This window comes from Nomascus leucogenys, chromosome 17, assembly GCF_006542625.1.
Source record: "Nomascus leucogenys isolate Asia chromosome 17, Asia_NLE_v1, whole genome shotgun sequence".
Taxonomy (NCBI): domain Eukaryota; kingdom Metazoa; phylum Chordata; class Mammalia; order Primates; family Hylobatidae; genus Nomascus; species Nomascus leucogenys.
In genome coordinates, this window is record NC_044397.1 from 34699349 (window position 1) to 34713239 (window position 13891).

The 13891-nt window shown below is 44.9% G+C and overlaps 1 protein-coding gene across 2 annotated transcripts in view; it reads left to right on the forward strand.

The window, feature by feature from the left end:
- The window catches only part of ZKSCAN1 (zinc finger with KRAB and SCAN domains 1), a 31756-nt gene extending 18487 nt beyond the window's left edge, over window positions 1-13269 (forward strand). Inside the window, exon 6 of one of the 2 annotated variants that reach the window (XM_030796044.1) lies at window positions 12930-13269. In XM_030796044.1, coding sequence (XP_030651904.1) covers window positions 12930-13099 — 170 coding nt within the window. In that variant the 3' untranslated portion in view covers window positions 13100-13269. Of the gene's footprint in view, window positions 1-691; window positions 5411-12929 lie in introns of those variants that run through there. The other variant, XM_003278082.4, reaches the window with a different exon arrangement.
- Window positions 13270-13891: the final 622 nt, after the last annotated feature.

A 13891-nucleotide genomic window follows, 5' to 3' on the forward strand; every position in this document is an offset into this window, starting at 1 on the left:
ATAGACCTGTGACCTCTGAAGGCTCCTGCTTCTCATCCCTACCCTCCTGCTGTGATTTGTTCTCTTCCCTCTGCTCATTCCCCTTGTGTCTGTTTCTTCCCGTCCTCTCCCCATGCTCCCTCTGTTGTCATTTCCCCTTACTCTCTACTCTTTGCCTGCGCTCTCATTTTCCAAATTTTTCTTGTTCCAAAGCTAGGACAACAGATCTTCCTGTTGTCCCAGTTTTTCCCCTTGTTTTTCTCCTATTTTATCTCCAATTAATATTGTGAAGTCAGGCTGGGTGCAGTGGCTCACGCCTGTAATCCCATCACTTTGGGAGGCCAGGGCAGGTGGATCACCTGAGGTCAGGAGTTTGAGAGCAGCCTGGCCAACATGGTGAAACTCCGTGTCTACTAAAAAAATACAAAAGTTACCGAGGCGTGGTAGCATTCACCTGTAGTCCCAGCTACTTGGGAGGCTGAGGCACGAGAATTGCTTGAACCTGGGAAGCAGAGGTTGCAGTGAACCAAGATCACGTCACTGCACTCCAGCCTGGGCAACAGAACGAGACTCTGTCTCAAAGGAAATAAAAATAAAAATATTGCAAAGTCATTTTGCAGCCGTGTAGAAGCTTCCCGGGAAACTGTCGCTTGATCCACCTGTATATTCAAAAGAAAAAGGTGCGATTTGAATTTTCTATTTATTGTGTCAGGTGGTGAAAACAGGAATGAGAACGAGGAGTCAACCTCAAAGGCTGAAACCACGGAAGATTCAGCATCATGCGGGGAGACAGCAGGAAGATTCCAGAAAGAGTTTGGAGAGAAACGTGACCAGGAGGGCAAAACAGGAGAAAGACAGCAGAAAAACCCTGAGGAGAAAACCGGGAAAGAGAAGAGAGATTCAGGGCCAGCTACAGGAAAGGACAAAAAAACCACCACAGGAGAGAGAGGTCCAAGGGAGAAGGGGAAAGGATTGGGAAGAAGCTTCAGTCTGAGCTCCAACTTCACCACCCCTGAAGAAGTTCCCACGGGAACAAAGTCTCACAGATGTGATGAATGTGGTAAATGCTTCACGAGAAGTTCAAGCCTTATCCGCCATAAAATAATCCACACTGGAGAAAAGCCCTATGAATGTAGTGAGTGTGGGAAAGCCTTCAGTCTTAACTCCAACCTTGTCCTGCATCAGAGGATCCACACAGGAGAGAAACCTCATGAATGTAACGAGTGTGGCAAGGCCTTCAGCCACAGTTCCAATCTCATCCTCCATCAGCGCATCCACTCTGGAGAGAAACCTTATGAATGTAACGAGTGCGGGAAGGCCTTCAGCCAGAGCTCAGACCTCACCAAGCATCAGAGAATTCACACGGGGGAGAAGCCCTATGAATGTAGTGAATGTGGAAAAGCTTTCAACCGAAACTCATACCTGATTTTGCATCGGAGAATTCACACTCGAGAAAAGCCCTACAAGTGCACTAAGTGTGGCAAGGCCTTCACCCGCAGCTCCACCCTCACTCTGCATCACAGAATCCATGCCAGAGAGAGAGCCTCTGAGTATAGCCCAGCCTCCCTTGATGCATTTGGCGCGTTCCTGAAAAGTTGTGTGTAAAGGAAGAATTTGCCATCAAGCCATTTCCACCTTTTGTTTCTAAAATTATTTCAGAGATGTGTGCCCCTGGAGGGAAAAAGAAATACAGCCTCGACGGATTAAAAAACAAAAATCACACTTAAGGATCCTTCTAGTCATATCAGCAGTGTTCTACCTTTATGTAGTAGTTGGGCATTTAATCCTTCCACACAGCCCCTGCGGGGAAAGGCTTATGGATAATCCACGTGAGATTTCCACAGAAGATAAAAGCACATGCACAGTGAAATGTCAACCTTTTCAGTAAGGAGGATACCTTTAAGGCACTCTTGGACTCTCGGCAACCACAACATAATAGTTAAAAGATCAAGATTGGCTCCACGAACGTATTACAGAGGTTCGGATGCTACTTGCTGCAAACAAGCCCTACTTTGGCCAACATCCTGCTTATTTCTCAAAAAAGAGGGACAGTGAAAACAAAAACGACATTGGGACATGCTGCTCAAGCTAGTTATATATACGATAAGTTATATATATGATCACTGGTAGCCTACCAAAGCTGTAGAAATCTAGGACTGTGCTAATCAGTATCAAACCAAAGATTTCTATCTCTTCCCGAAAGAGGGTATGTGCACCAGTCTACAGTTCCAAAGGACTGCAACAAATGTAGATGGTTCTATCCTCATCTCTGAGATCAGTTCTACTGAAATGACAACAACAACTAAAATACATCTCTCCCTTCTTGAAATCCCTAAAGCACTATCGCACTCCTAAATGCATTTCTCCACAAGTTAGCACTTGATTGTATACTGTCTTTTTAATCCTTCATTGTTTCATGTATGAAGTTTTTAATCACCCCCCCACCCCCAAAAAAGATTCAGTTGTCAAGGGATATATTTCTATCCCTGCCAGCACAGTGCTGGACATAGTAAGTACTGAACACCTAAGAGGCACTCATTCAGGCTGGCTTCTACAGGACTTCTACATGTGTGATAAAGGCCTGTGAATCATGAGTCCCTGAAATATGGTAGCCTGGCCCAGCTTCTAAAGAGGACCTTCGTAGCCACAAGGCATGCTCAACCTCTAGGGTCTGATGCTATTTTTGTTCCAAATATAAATGAAAGGCACTAGTCAGCCACCTGCATAGACTTTCTAAACAGTGAGTAAATACCATGGAATGTCAGAAATGACTTTATCATCGTCATCTTGAAGAAAAATATGAACACTGATGAAGGTCTTTTTTTTTTTGACATCTTTCTGTGGCGAAGCTCTTAGAATTCTTTTCAGCTAGCTGCTGAACAGTATGATGATTTGGGGATTTTCTGAATCATTTGTAACAGATACTGGAGTTCAGAAGATGTGATTTTTGTTGCTTTTCAGAAAAAGGAATGTGGTAGGGAGTATTTTTTCCCACGCTGTTCCAGTAACTTTGCAAAAGCAGTTGTTCACTGGCAATTACTAAATGTATTTTGTTGCTCTGAGAAACTCAGCAGTGTACTGAGATGTGGCTGGCTGTGTCATTGTCATACTGCACAGTGACTTTTCTGTTTCTTATCACTAAAGACTGAGGTGAGGTTATGAAACTTTCACTGGTCCCATCGTCTGTGTGTGGGGTGCAACTGGCTACCTAGAAGCTGATGGCAGGAGACTGTTTCACACACAGGAGATTGTGAGCTGTGTAAGTAGTCATCGCCACTCAAGTAGGACAAGGGTCCTACCCAAGGCTAGGACAGCCCTGCGGAAACAGAAACATAGAACAAACCTCAAGACTATTAGTGTGACCTCCCCATAGCAAGAGAACCCCATATATAGTTTGAGACTTTCCCTTGAGAAACGTATACTAAAACTATTACTCATCAATCATTCACTGATCAGCAGCTAAAGTCCATGAGACCAAATGGTTTTATATGGAACCAACAAAGTGGGAGCTAAAACTCTGCACAGTGGTCATTCTTTGGCCTCTCCTTGGCTTTATGACTTAAACCAACCACAACTTCCCTATAGCTTCTAAGCAGTTTTGTCAGCATTACTTGGGAAAACGTGTTGCAAGTCAGCCAGTCACTAGGATATTTCTACCCATGCAACGGAAGAAAAACCCATGACTCCAGAAGAGTATACCTAAGTAACTAGAGTGGAGGCAGAAAATGTTTTAAGGATTTTCTTCAAAGAATAAGCCACAGCAATGGTTTTATAGAAAACTCCTGTGCTTTTGAGCAAGGACTTTTGCCCTCTAGAAAGCAACTGAGACCAGGCGCGGTGGCTCACGCCTGTAATCCCAGCACTTTGGGAGGCCAAGGTGAGCGGATCACCTGAGGTCAGGAGTTTTGAGACCAGCGTGGCCAACGTGGTAAAATCCCGTCTCTACTAAAAATATAAAAATTAGCCAGGCATGATGGTGGGCGCCTGTAATCCCAGCTACTTGGGAGGCTGAGGCAGGAGAATCACTTGAACCCAGGAGGCAGACGTTGCAGTGAGCCAAGATTGCGCCACTGCACTCCAGCCTGGGTGACGAGCAAAACTACATCTCAAAAAAAAAAAAAAAAAAAAAAGAAACTGAAAGTAAGAAAGTGAGGTGTGGAACTCCAGGCAATGACCCAAGCACTTATTTTTTAAGAGGGAAAGGACTTTGGTCATGTTTACATTGGCCTTTGTTTTTTTTCTTTCAGCCACAACTACATGCTGATATAATTCAGCCATCACTTTTGAGTTTTGTTTTTAAATGAAGGTTAAATGTGACCTGTGCCCTCACGTTTAGTTCCATTTCATGGGGACATCTTCTTGACTTTGTTGGATAGCTGCCACTAGGGTTGCTTCGGATCTTCAGCCACATGCTCTCCTTGAAGCAGCTGTTTGAAGATGTGTTTTCTGAAGAAAACAGGCTACAACTGTTTATTAAAACCACTTGCAGTGCATTCGTTTATCAGATGCTCAGTGCAAAGTGTAACTGGGTCATGGTCAAAAACGCTTGCAACATCTAATTGGCATTCAAGATAGTCATTAAAAAGTTCTTGGCCCACTGAAGTCTGTTAACAGTTGAAACATTCTACAGTTAACCATTAGCATGCTAGTTGTCCTAATGGAAATTTTTGAAGAGTTTTTCAATATATACCCTACCCTTGCCAGGAAGAGAAGTAAAATCCTCAGGTTGTGGGGTATTTGTTTCTACTCCAGCCTGGAAGGCAAGGCTAAAACCTGAGATTATCGATCTGTGAGACATCTTGATATGTAAAGCACTTAATATTAAAGGCATAAAAGTGAAACTGCTAAATATGTGTAGAGAGATTGACGTGTGATACGTGGGACAGTTCACATAGACATCAGAGAATTTATTCCAGAAAGGAGCCTCCTGAATGTGATGAATACGGCAAAGCCTTTAATCACATCTCAGCCCTTAGCACCAGAAAGCTTATACTGTAAATAAACTTGATGAATATTATATGTGAGGAAAACTTTCATGTATAGCACTCATTGCTTCAGACAGAAAATGAATTCTGTTGGTATGTTCCAATCATGTGATGAATTTGAGAAACATTGCAAGAGGGAGCTCAATCTTGGCCGGGCACAGTGGCTCACGCCTTGTAATCCCAGCACTTTGGGAGGCCGAGGTGGGCGGATCACAAGGTCAATAGTTCAAGACCAGCCTGGCCAACATGGTGAAACCCTGTCTCTATTAAAAATAAAAAAAAAAATTAGCTGGGTGCAGTGGTGCGTGCCTGTAGTCCCAGCTACTTGGGAGGCTGAGGCAGGAGAATCGCTTGAACCTGGGAGGCGGAGGTTGCAGTGAGCCAAGATCATGCCACTGTGCTCCAGCCTGGGTGACAGAGCGAGACTCCGTATCAAAAAAAAAAAAGGGGGGGGAGCTCAATCTTAACTTCAGAGGATCTACAGATGAAAAAAAAAGTGGGGAAATGCTTTAAAAAAGTAGCAAAATGTGCCACTTCTTACAAAAATTGCTAATGTTAGGTACTTCTTTATATTTTATATGACCATAATGTCCGTGTGTGTTTTGTACCCTCAGTCCCTTGTTATTGTTCCGTGTATTACCTGTAAGCAGATTCTGTATTTTATTTTAGCCTATTTGACAGAACACATCACTCAAAAAAGGTGAAGTTTCAGAGCAAACAGTGAAGAAATCAGTGTGGTTGTAGACAAAAAGTCGGTTCACAGAACGGAGCAGCGGGGAGATGAAGGGAAAAGCTTCATAGTTTGGTGCTTATCACATCAAGAGATTGGTAAATTTCTGAGGAAAGACAGGCTAATGGGGCACTGAAATGGAACAACTCCTTTAAACATGTGCAGCCTTGGCCGGGCGCGGTGGCTCACGCCTGTAATCCCAGCACTTTGGGAGGCCGAGGTGGGCGGATCACGAGGTCAGGAGATCGAGACCACTGTGAAACCCCATCTCTACTAAAAATACAAAAAATTAGCCGGGCGAGGTGGCGGGCGCCTGTAGTCCCAGCTACTCGGAGAGGCTGAGGCAGGAGAATGGTGTGAACCCGGGAGGCGGAGCTTGCAGTGAGCCGAGATTGCGCCACTGCACTCCAGCCTGGGCGACAGAGGGAGACTCCGTCTCAAAAAAAAAACAAAAAAACGTGCAGCCTTTTGAATTTTTCCTCAAAACCAAGAAGTTGACCTCTGAGCTGTCAGGTGACCACTGTGTGCAAAGGGGATGGATTCTCCAGTAGAGGGTCTTCTCCATGAAGCGAGAGTAGGAAGTGTACTGGAATGGCCAAGTGGGACTGCTTCAGCTGACAAGGTTCTCTTAAACCATAAGTCATGTTTTCCCACTAACTCTTAAATCCTTATGCTTAGAAAATTGGGCATAAGGCTGGGCACGGTGGCTCAGGCCTGTAATCCCAGCACTTTGGGAGACCAAGGCGGGTGGATCACAAGGTCAGGAGATCGAGACCATCCTGGCTAACATGGTGAAACCCCGTCTCTACTAAAAATACAAAAAATTAGCTGGGCGTGGTGGCGGGCGCCTGTAGTCCCAGCTACTCGGGAGGCTGAGGCAGGAGAATTGCTTGAACATGGGAGGCGGAGGTTGCAGTGAGCCAAGGTGGTGCCACCGCACTCCAGCCTGGGCAACAGAGTGAGACTCCATGTCAAAAAAAAAAAGTTGGGGATAGGACTGGCCAGGCACGGTGGCTCACTCCTGTAATCTCAGCACTTTGGGAGGCGGAGGCAGGCGGATCACTTGAGGTCAGGAGTTTGAGACCAGCCTGGCCAACGTGGTGAAAGGTCTCTACTAAAAACACAAAAATTAGCTGGGCGTGGTGGTGGGCGCCTGTAGTCCCAGCTACTCGGGAGGCTGAAACAGGAGAATCACCTGAATCTGGGAGGCAGAGGTTGCAGTGACCCGAGATTGCACCACTGCACTCCAGCCTGGGTGACAGAGTGAGACTCTCTGTCTCAAAAGAAAAAAAAAAAGAAAGAAAATTGGGGATAGGAGAACAGCAAGGTGAGCATTTCCCGGAATTGTGTGCAGATGCATCCAGTCGTGGCATTGCAGGAAGTCTGTCTGATGAAGCTTGAGAAGCATTTTGCAATATTCCCTTTGGCTATGTTCCTGTGTTCCTTGCTCCCACTTTTCTTTCCCTGGTTTGTGATTATTAGGAGAGAGGTTTTGCGAAGACTCGTTGCTGTGAAAGAATCTTTTTTTAATTTTTATCCTAGAGTCAGTCACTTTTATTCCAGGTAGTCATGCTGATCTACTTATCCAAAGCCAGCTAACCAGGTTCATCCTACCATCCTCATGGAAGACTTTGTGTATGAATTGGAGTAACAGTACTGAAATACACTCAAACAGTCACAGCAGTACTTCCCGGGGTGGGGGCCATATTTCTCTGTGTCCTACTCTGAGCAACTTCTCAGAGATATGAGGGGGCTGGGGTTTTCCCATCTGGGAAATCGGGTGAAAGTCTGCAGATTGTTAAATGAAATATAGAATCAGAGAAAAAGAAAAGTCAGTGATATAAATAGATCATTTCGTAGAAATTAGGGTAGATTTTTATTTCAACTACTGGAGAATTTAATGAAAGGCATTATTGTTTGAAATGTTTTTCTAACAGATTTAGGGTTTTTTTTTTAGAATGGACACACTACTGTACATTTAAAAGCAATTATTTTGCTATTCAGATTTTTTATTATCTGAAAATGAAATCATCTGTTTTACTTTTCAAAGCTTTGTGAAACAAACTTGAAGTTATAGGGAGGTAAGCCATCTCCAACTCTGCAGGTCAAACAAAAGTTTGGGAAATACTTTTGACATCCCAGAATCCAGAATGTCTTAACATGAGAAATGAATTTCATGATGTGTGGTTCCATTTAATAGCGGACACCACCCCAATCTCATGTTTTCCTGTTACCCTAAAACAGTGGAAGGAAACTGGGTGTTTGGTAGACTTCTAAATCATGGTCTCTGACGATTTGAATCTGAGATTCTCACCTCCATTTACTAAAGAATCATGACTTAATTCAGATTGCACAGTAATCAGTAAAGTGAATATGTTTTTAAAATGGAATTTTCTCCCTTCAGTGAGCACTCATTAAGGAGTGAGGCTGAGTATTTTAAGATAGAGTGAGATCTGTGAGTGATTGAAAGTTGATATTTAGAAACTTGGATTTCATTCCAGTGTCAGGTTTGGGTTTTAAGTTCCTTTGGTCCGGGGAAGGGTCCAAGCAACCACAGTTGCCCTAAATCACCATCATTAAGTCTTCCAGCAAGGTTAAGTGCGGTATGGAAGGGGAAGGGGGAAGAGGACGGTAACAGCCCCGCACTCCAGGCTGAGAAAGAGTAATTAGGAGGCCTGAGAAGGGGCCGAGGAAAGGCTGTTGGGGTGTGCTGGGGTTGGTACCCGAGCACCTTCCCCTCACCTCAACCAGAGAAGAGCATCCGGCTGCTTTTTAAAGCTTTTAGCCTGCCCTAGCGAGGACAAAGCATGTTAGATTAGAGATGCTTCTGCTGATCGCAGGGGTTCTTATTTGAAAACGTCTATGAGGGGGGTGGGGTGGGAGGAGACAGGTTGTGGTTATGCAGGAAAATCTTGTCCTAAAAATATATGAGTTTGGGGGTAAGGGGTGGGATAGCCAAGCAAAATCAGTAATTATTTTAAAATGAACATACATATTTTTATTAACTTTTAGTTAAATACAGATTTTACAACGAGGTCAGCATAAGCCTAAATCTATATAGAGAGCTAACTCAGGCATTGTCTTGTTTATTTGTAGACTGGATTAAAAACAACCTGTCCTGTTTTGTCAGTTCCCAGCTTCTTCGTTTAGAATAAGTTAGACCAAAAGAAGAAACGTGCTTGTCTCTGTATACCCGCAGAATGAAGTTACTGTTGTTAAAACTGGATTTTTCCATTTTACTAGGTTCCGAAGAGTCCAGATGCTTGGTACATGTTCAATACGTGATTTTTTTTTAATTGAATGTGTTCATTTAAAATCCTCCTTAACATTTCTAGAAAGACTTCTTTCAATAAATAATGGAATCTTAGAGGAAAAGTGGTGTCTTAAAAGCTAGGGAACTCCTCCACTAAAAGTAACCATTGGAAACCTCGAATGAGGGCTAAAGTTTTAATCATAAGAGAAAAGGCAGCATAATGAAATGTGTACACATACATAGTCAGTGGTCCATTTTAGGAAGCCAGTGGCGTCTGATAAAGAAATGTTAAGAGTAGCGAGGTTGGGGAAGGAAATTGTGGGGATTTGTAATATTCTCTTTATGTTGTTTCTCTTCTGAGTCCTGGTAAAACAATAAATTATCATCTCTAGGTGGCAGTGCTTGTGCTGGTTTGTTTTTTGTTTTTTGTTTTTGTCATCCTTGGTTGCATAAATACACATTGGGGGCGAAGAAAAAAAGTATTTCAAAGTTAAAAGACTGGAGCTACGACCCACAAACAAAATTCTCACGCAAAACTATCTGTTTACTTTGTAAACCAAAATTAAATTTCAAAGGCTTCCCAGTCACCTGAATGGACCTCTCCTCTCAGCCAAGGGCATTCAAAGTTAACCTGAAAAACTAGTTCAGGCCATGATGGGAAGGGGGAGCCAGACATGCCTCATTATACCCTCTCCCCATATGGAATTACTGATAACAACAGACTCTTCAAGACTGATAGACATGGCCAGCCGTGGTGGCTTATGCCTGTAATCCCTGCACTTTGGGAGGCCAAGGCAGGCAGATCACCTGAGGTCAGGAGTTTGAGACCAGCCTGGCCAACATGGTGAAACCCCCTCTCTACTAAAAATACAAAAATTAGCCAGGCGTGGTGGCGGGCGCCTGGAGTCCCAGCTACTCGGGAGGCTGAGGCAGGAGAATCACTTGAACCCAGGATGGGGAGGTTGCAGTGCACTCCACTCCAGCTTGGGCAACACAGTGAGACTTTCTCAAAAAAAAAAAAAGGGTGAACTGGGAGGATGTGAGGTTGTGTCCTGGAGGCATCCAAACACATCTGTGAACTGTTTTTACTCACACTTCTGACACAATGTGTGATTTTTTTCACACACCAACCAATTCTCTGGACACCAACTGGTGCCCTACAATTCAATTCAATTCTGACACTACCTGTAACTAGTGCAGACTCCACAGATTGTGGGCTCAGTCCCTCAAGACTGCTCCCATTTCAGACGCCAGTCTTACTTGCCGGATTTTCACCTGTGCTTTGGACCGGCTATAAATCAAGGGCTTCCACAATCCTCTCCTCAGTCTCAGGTTTGATCATTTGCTAGGATGGTCATAGGTCTCATATGTATTTTTATTATATATACACGTGTATGTATATATGTATAGATACACATGTATATGTGCGTATATGTATATACACATGTATGTAGATATACATACATGTACATACATGTAGATATACATACATGTGCATACATGTAGATATACATACATGTACATGTATATACATGCAGATATACATGTATGTGTATATACATGCAGATATACATGTATGTGTATATACATGCAGATATACATGTATGTGTATATACATGCATATACGTGTGTGTATACATACATGTATATGTATGTATATATGTATATGTACATACACACACACACACACCCCACCACACCCAGGTAATTTTTTGGGGTTTGTTTTTTTTTTTTTGAGACAGAGTCTCACTCTGTCTCCCAGGCTGGAGTGCAGTGGCGCGATCTTGGCTCACTGCAAGCTCTGCCTCCCAGGTTCCCGCCATTCTCCTGCCTCAGCCTCCGGAGTAGCTGGGACTCCAGGTGCCCACCACTGTGCCCGGCTAACTTTTTTTGTATTTTTTAGTAGAGACGGGGTTTCATAGTGTTAGCCAGGATGGTCTCGATCTCCTGACCTGGTGATCCGCCCGCCTTGGCCTCCCAAAGTGCTGAGATTACAGGCGTGAGCCACTGCACCCGGCCTTTTTTGGATTTTTTTTTATAGAGACAGTCTGGCTATTTCCCAAGCTGGTCTTGAACTCTTGGGCTCAAGTGATCTGCCTGCCTTGGCCTCACAGGTGTGAGCCACCACACCCAGCCCTATTTTTTTAAATAATTATTATTTTTTCTTTTACAGAGATGGGGGTCCTCCTATGTTGCCTAGGCTGGTCTCGAACTCCTGTCCTCAAGCAATCCTCCCACCTTGGCCTCCCAAAGTGCTGGGATTACAGGCGTGAGCCACTGTGCCCGACCCAGAACTGGATTTTATTTTTCTTTATTTTTGTAAGACAAGGTCTTTTTCTGTTGCTCAGGAGGGAGCGCAGTGGCACGATCATGGCTCACTGCAGCCTCAACCTCCTGGACTCAAGCAATCCTCCTGTCTCAGCCTCAGCTGGGACTACAGGCATGCACCACTATGCCTAGATTTTTTAAAAATTTTTTGCAGAGACAGGGTCTTGCTATGTTGCCCAGGCTGGTCTCAAATTCCTGGGCCTCAAGCAATCCTCCCACCTCAACTTCCCGAAGTGCTGGGATTATAATCATGAGCCACCATGCAAGGGCCTAAAATCCAGTTTTAGCAAGAACCCTGCTAAGTTAGTTTAGCAAAAACCTGCCACCCTCCATATCTAATTACTCTTTTTTCTTTTTCTTTTCTTTTTTTTTTTTTTTTGAGACAATCTCTCTCTGTTGCCCAAACTGGAGGGCATGATCTCAGCTCACTGCAACCTCACCTCCTGGGTTCAAGTGATTCTCCTGACTCAGCCTCCTGAGTAGCTGGAACTACAGGTGCACACCACCACACCCAGCTAATTTTTGTATTTTTTTTAGAGACGAGGTTTCGCCATGTTGGCCAGGCTGATCTCAAACTCCTGACTTCAAGTGATCCACCTGCCTCAGCCTCCCAGAGTGCTGGGATGACAGGCGTGAGCCACCGCTCCCAGCCCATATCTAATTACTCTTGATATTTATCTGATCAGGTTCCTTGTCCTCCATCATCCCCCAGGCGATGTCTGATCAGCCTGGCCTGTCTTCAGCAAGAATACCCCTTCCCTCTGATGTTTCCTCTTGATCATTTTCCATCCACTGACCCCCATCCTGCTCCTTGGCTATAAATTGCCACTTGCCCATGCTGTGTTGAGAGCTGAGCCCAATCTCTCTCCCCTCACTGCCAGACCTCACTGCAAGACCCCACTGCAGTGGCTCCTGTATTTATTAGGATGGTCCTGAATAAAGTCTTCCTTACCATGCTTTAACACTGAGCCGGGCATGGTGGCTCACGCCTGTAATCCCAGCACCTTGGGAGGCTGAGGCGGGCAGATCACGAGGTCAGGAGATCGAGACCATCCTGGCTAACACGGTGAAACCCCGTCTCTACTAAAAAAAAATACAAAAAAAAAAAAAATTAGCCAGGCGTGGTGGCGGGTGCCTGTAGTCCCAGCTGCTCGGGAGGCTGAGGCAGGAGAATGGCGTGAACCCAGGAGGTGGTGCTTGCAGTGAGCTGAGATCGCGCCACTGCACTCCAGCCTGGGTGATAGCACGAGACTCTATCTCAAAAAAAAAAAAGTAGCACTGAATAATTTTTTTTATGAAGTTTAACTCCACCATTCTACTTTCATTCTCTTTTCCTTTCAATTTCTTTCTTTCTTTTTTTTTTTTTTTGAGACGGAGTCTTGCTCTGTCACCCAGGCTGGAGTGCAGTGGCGCGATCTCGGCTCACTGCAAGCTCCGCCTCCTGGGTTCACGCCATTCTCCTGCCTCAGCCTCTCCAAGTAGCTGGGACTACAGGCGCCCGCCACCACGCCCGGCTAATTTTTTGTATTTTTAGTAGAGATGGGGTTTCAACGTGGTCTCGATCTCCTGACCTCGTGATCCGCCCGCCTCGGCCTCCCAAAGTGCTAGGATTACAAGCGTGAGCCACCGCGCCCGGCCCTTTCAATTTCTTTAGCAAATGTCTTTGCAGCTTTCCAACATGCTGCACATGTCCTCTGCTTCCCGGAAGAAAAAGGACATGTTCAGAGTTGTCATGGGCCAGAGGCTTGCCCAGCCTGCTCTAAGGGAAGTCAAGGTTTGGTTACCCTCTACTGGCCAGCTGATGGCAGCCAAAATAGGTGGTGATGAGAATGAGCGAGGAAGATCCAGAAATGCACCTTTTTAGAGAGAACCATGAACACCTTACTGGAAATGGAAGGAAGGTGCTAGAGACAACACTAAATGCTGGAATCTTTTCCTCTCCTGGATTTCCGCTGCAAAGGGCACTGGAATTATTTTTCTTTTGTCAAGCCAATAATCTCCCAGGCATGGTGGTGTGCATCTGATCCCAGCTACTTGGGAGGCTGAGGCAGGAGGATTGCTTGAGCACAGGAATTCTCAACTAGCCTGGGCAACATGGCGAAACCCCTATGAAACATTTTTTCAAAAAATAGGTGCGGTGCAGGTGCAGTGGCTCACGCCTGTAATCCCAGAACTTTGGGAGGCGGAGGTGGGCAGATCCTGAGGTCAGGAGATTGAGACCATCCTGCCCAACATGGTGAAACCCCATCTCTACTAAAAATACAAAAAGCTAGGTGTGGTTGCGTGTGCCTGCAATCCCAGCAACTTGGGAGGCTGAGGCAGGAGAATTGCTTCAACCAGGGAGTTGGAGGTTGCAGTGAGCCGAGGTGGCACCACTGCACTCCAGCCTGGCGACAAAGCAAGGCTCAGTCTCACAAAAAAAAAATAATAATAATAGTCCACCATGGTGGCATGCATGGGAATTATTTTTCTTTTGTGGTCCCAGCTACTCGGGAGGCTGAGGCAGCAGGATTGCTTGAGCCCAGGAGTTCTCTACCAGCCTGGGCAACATGGTAAAACCCCTGCAAATAATTGTTTTAAAAACTAGCCAGGTATGGTAGCATGTGCCTACTTGGG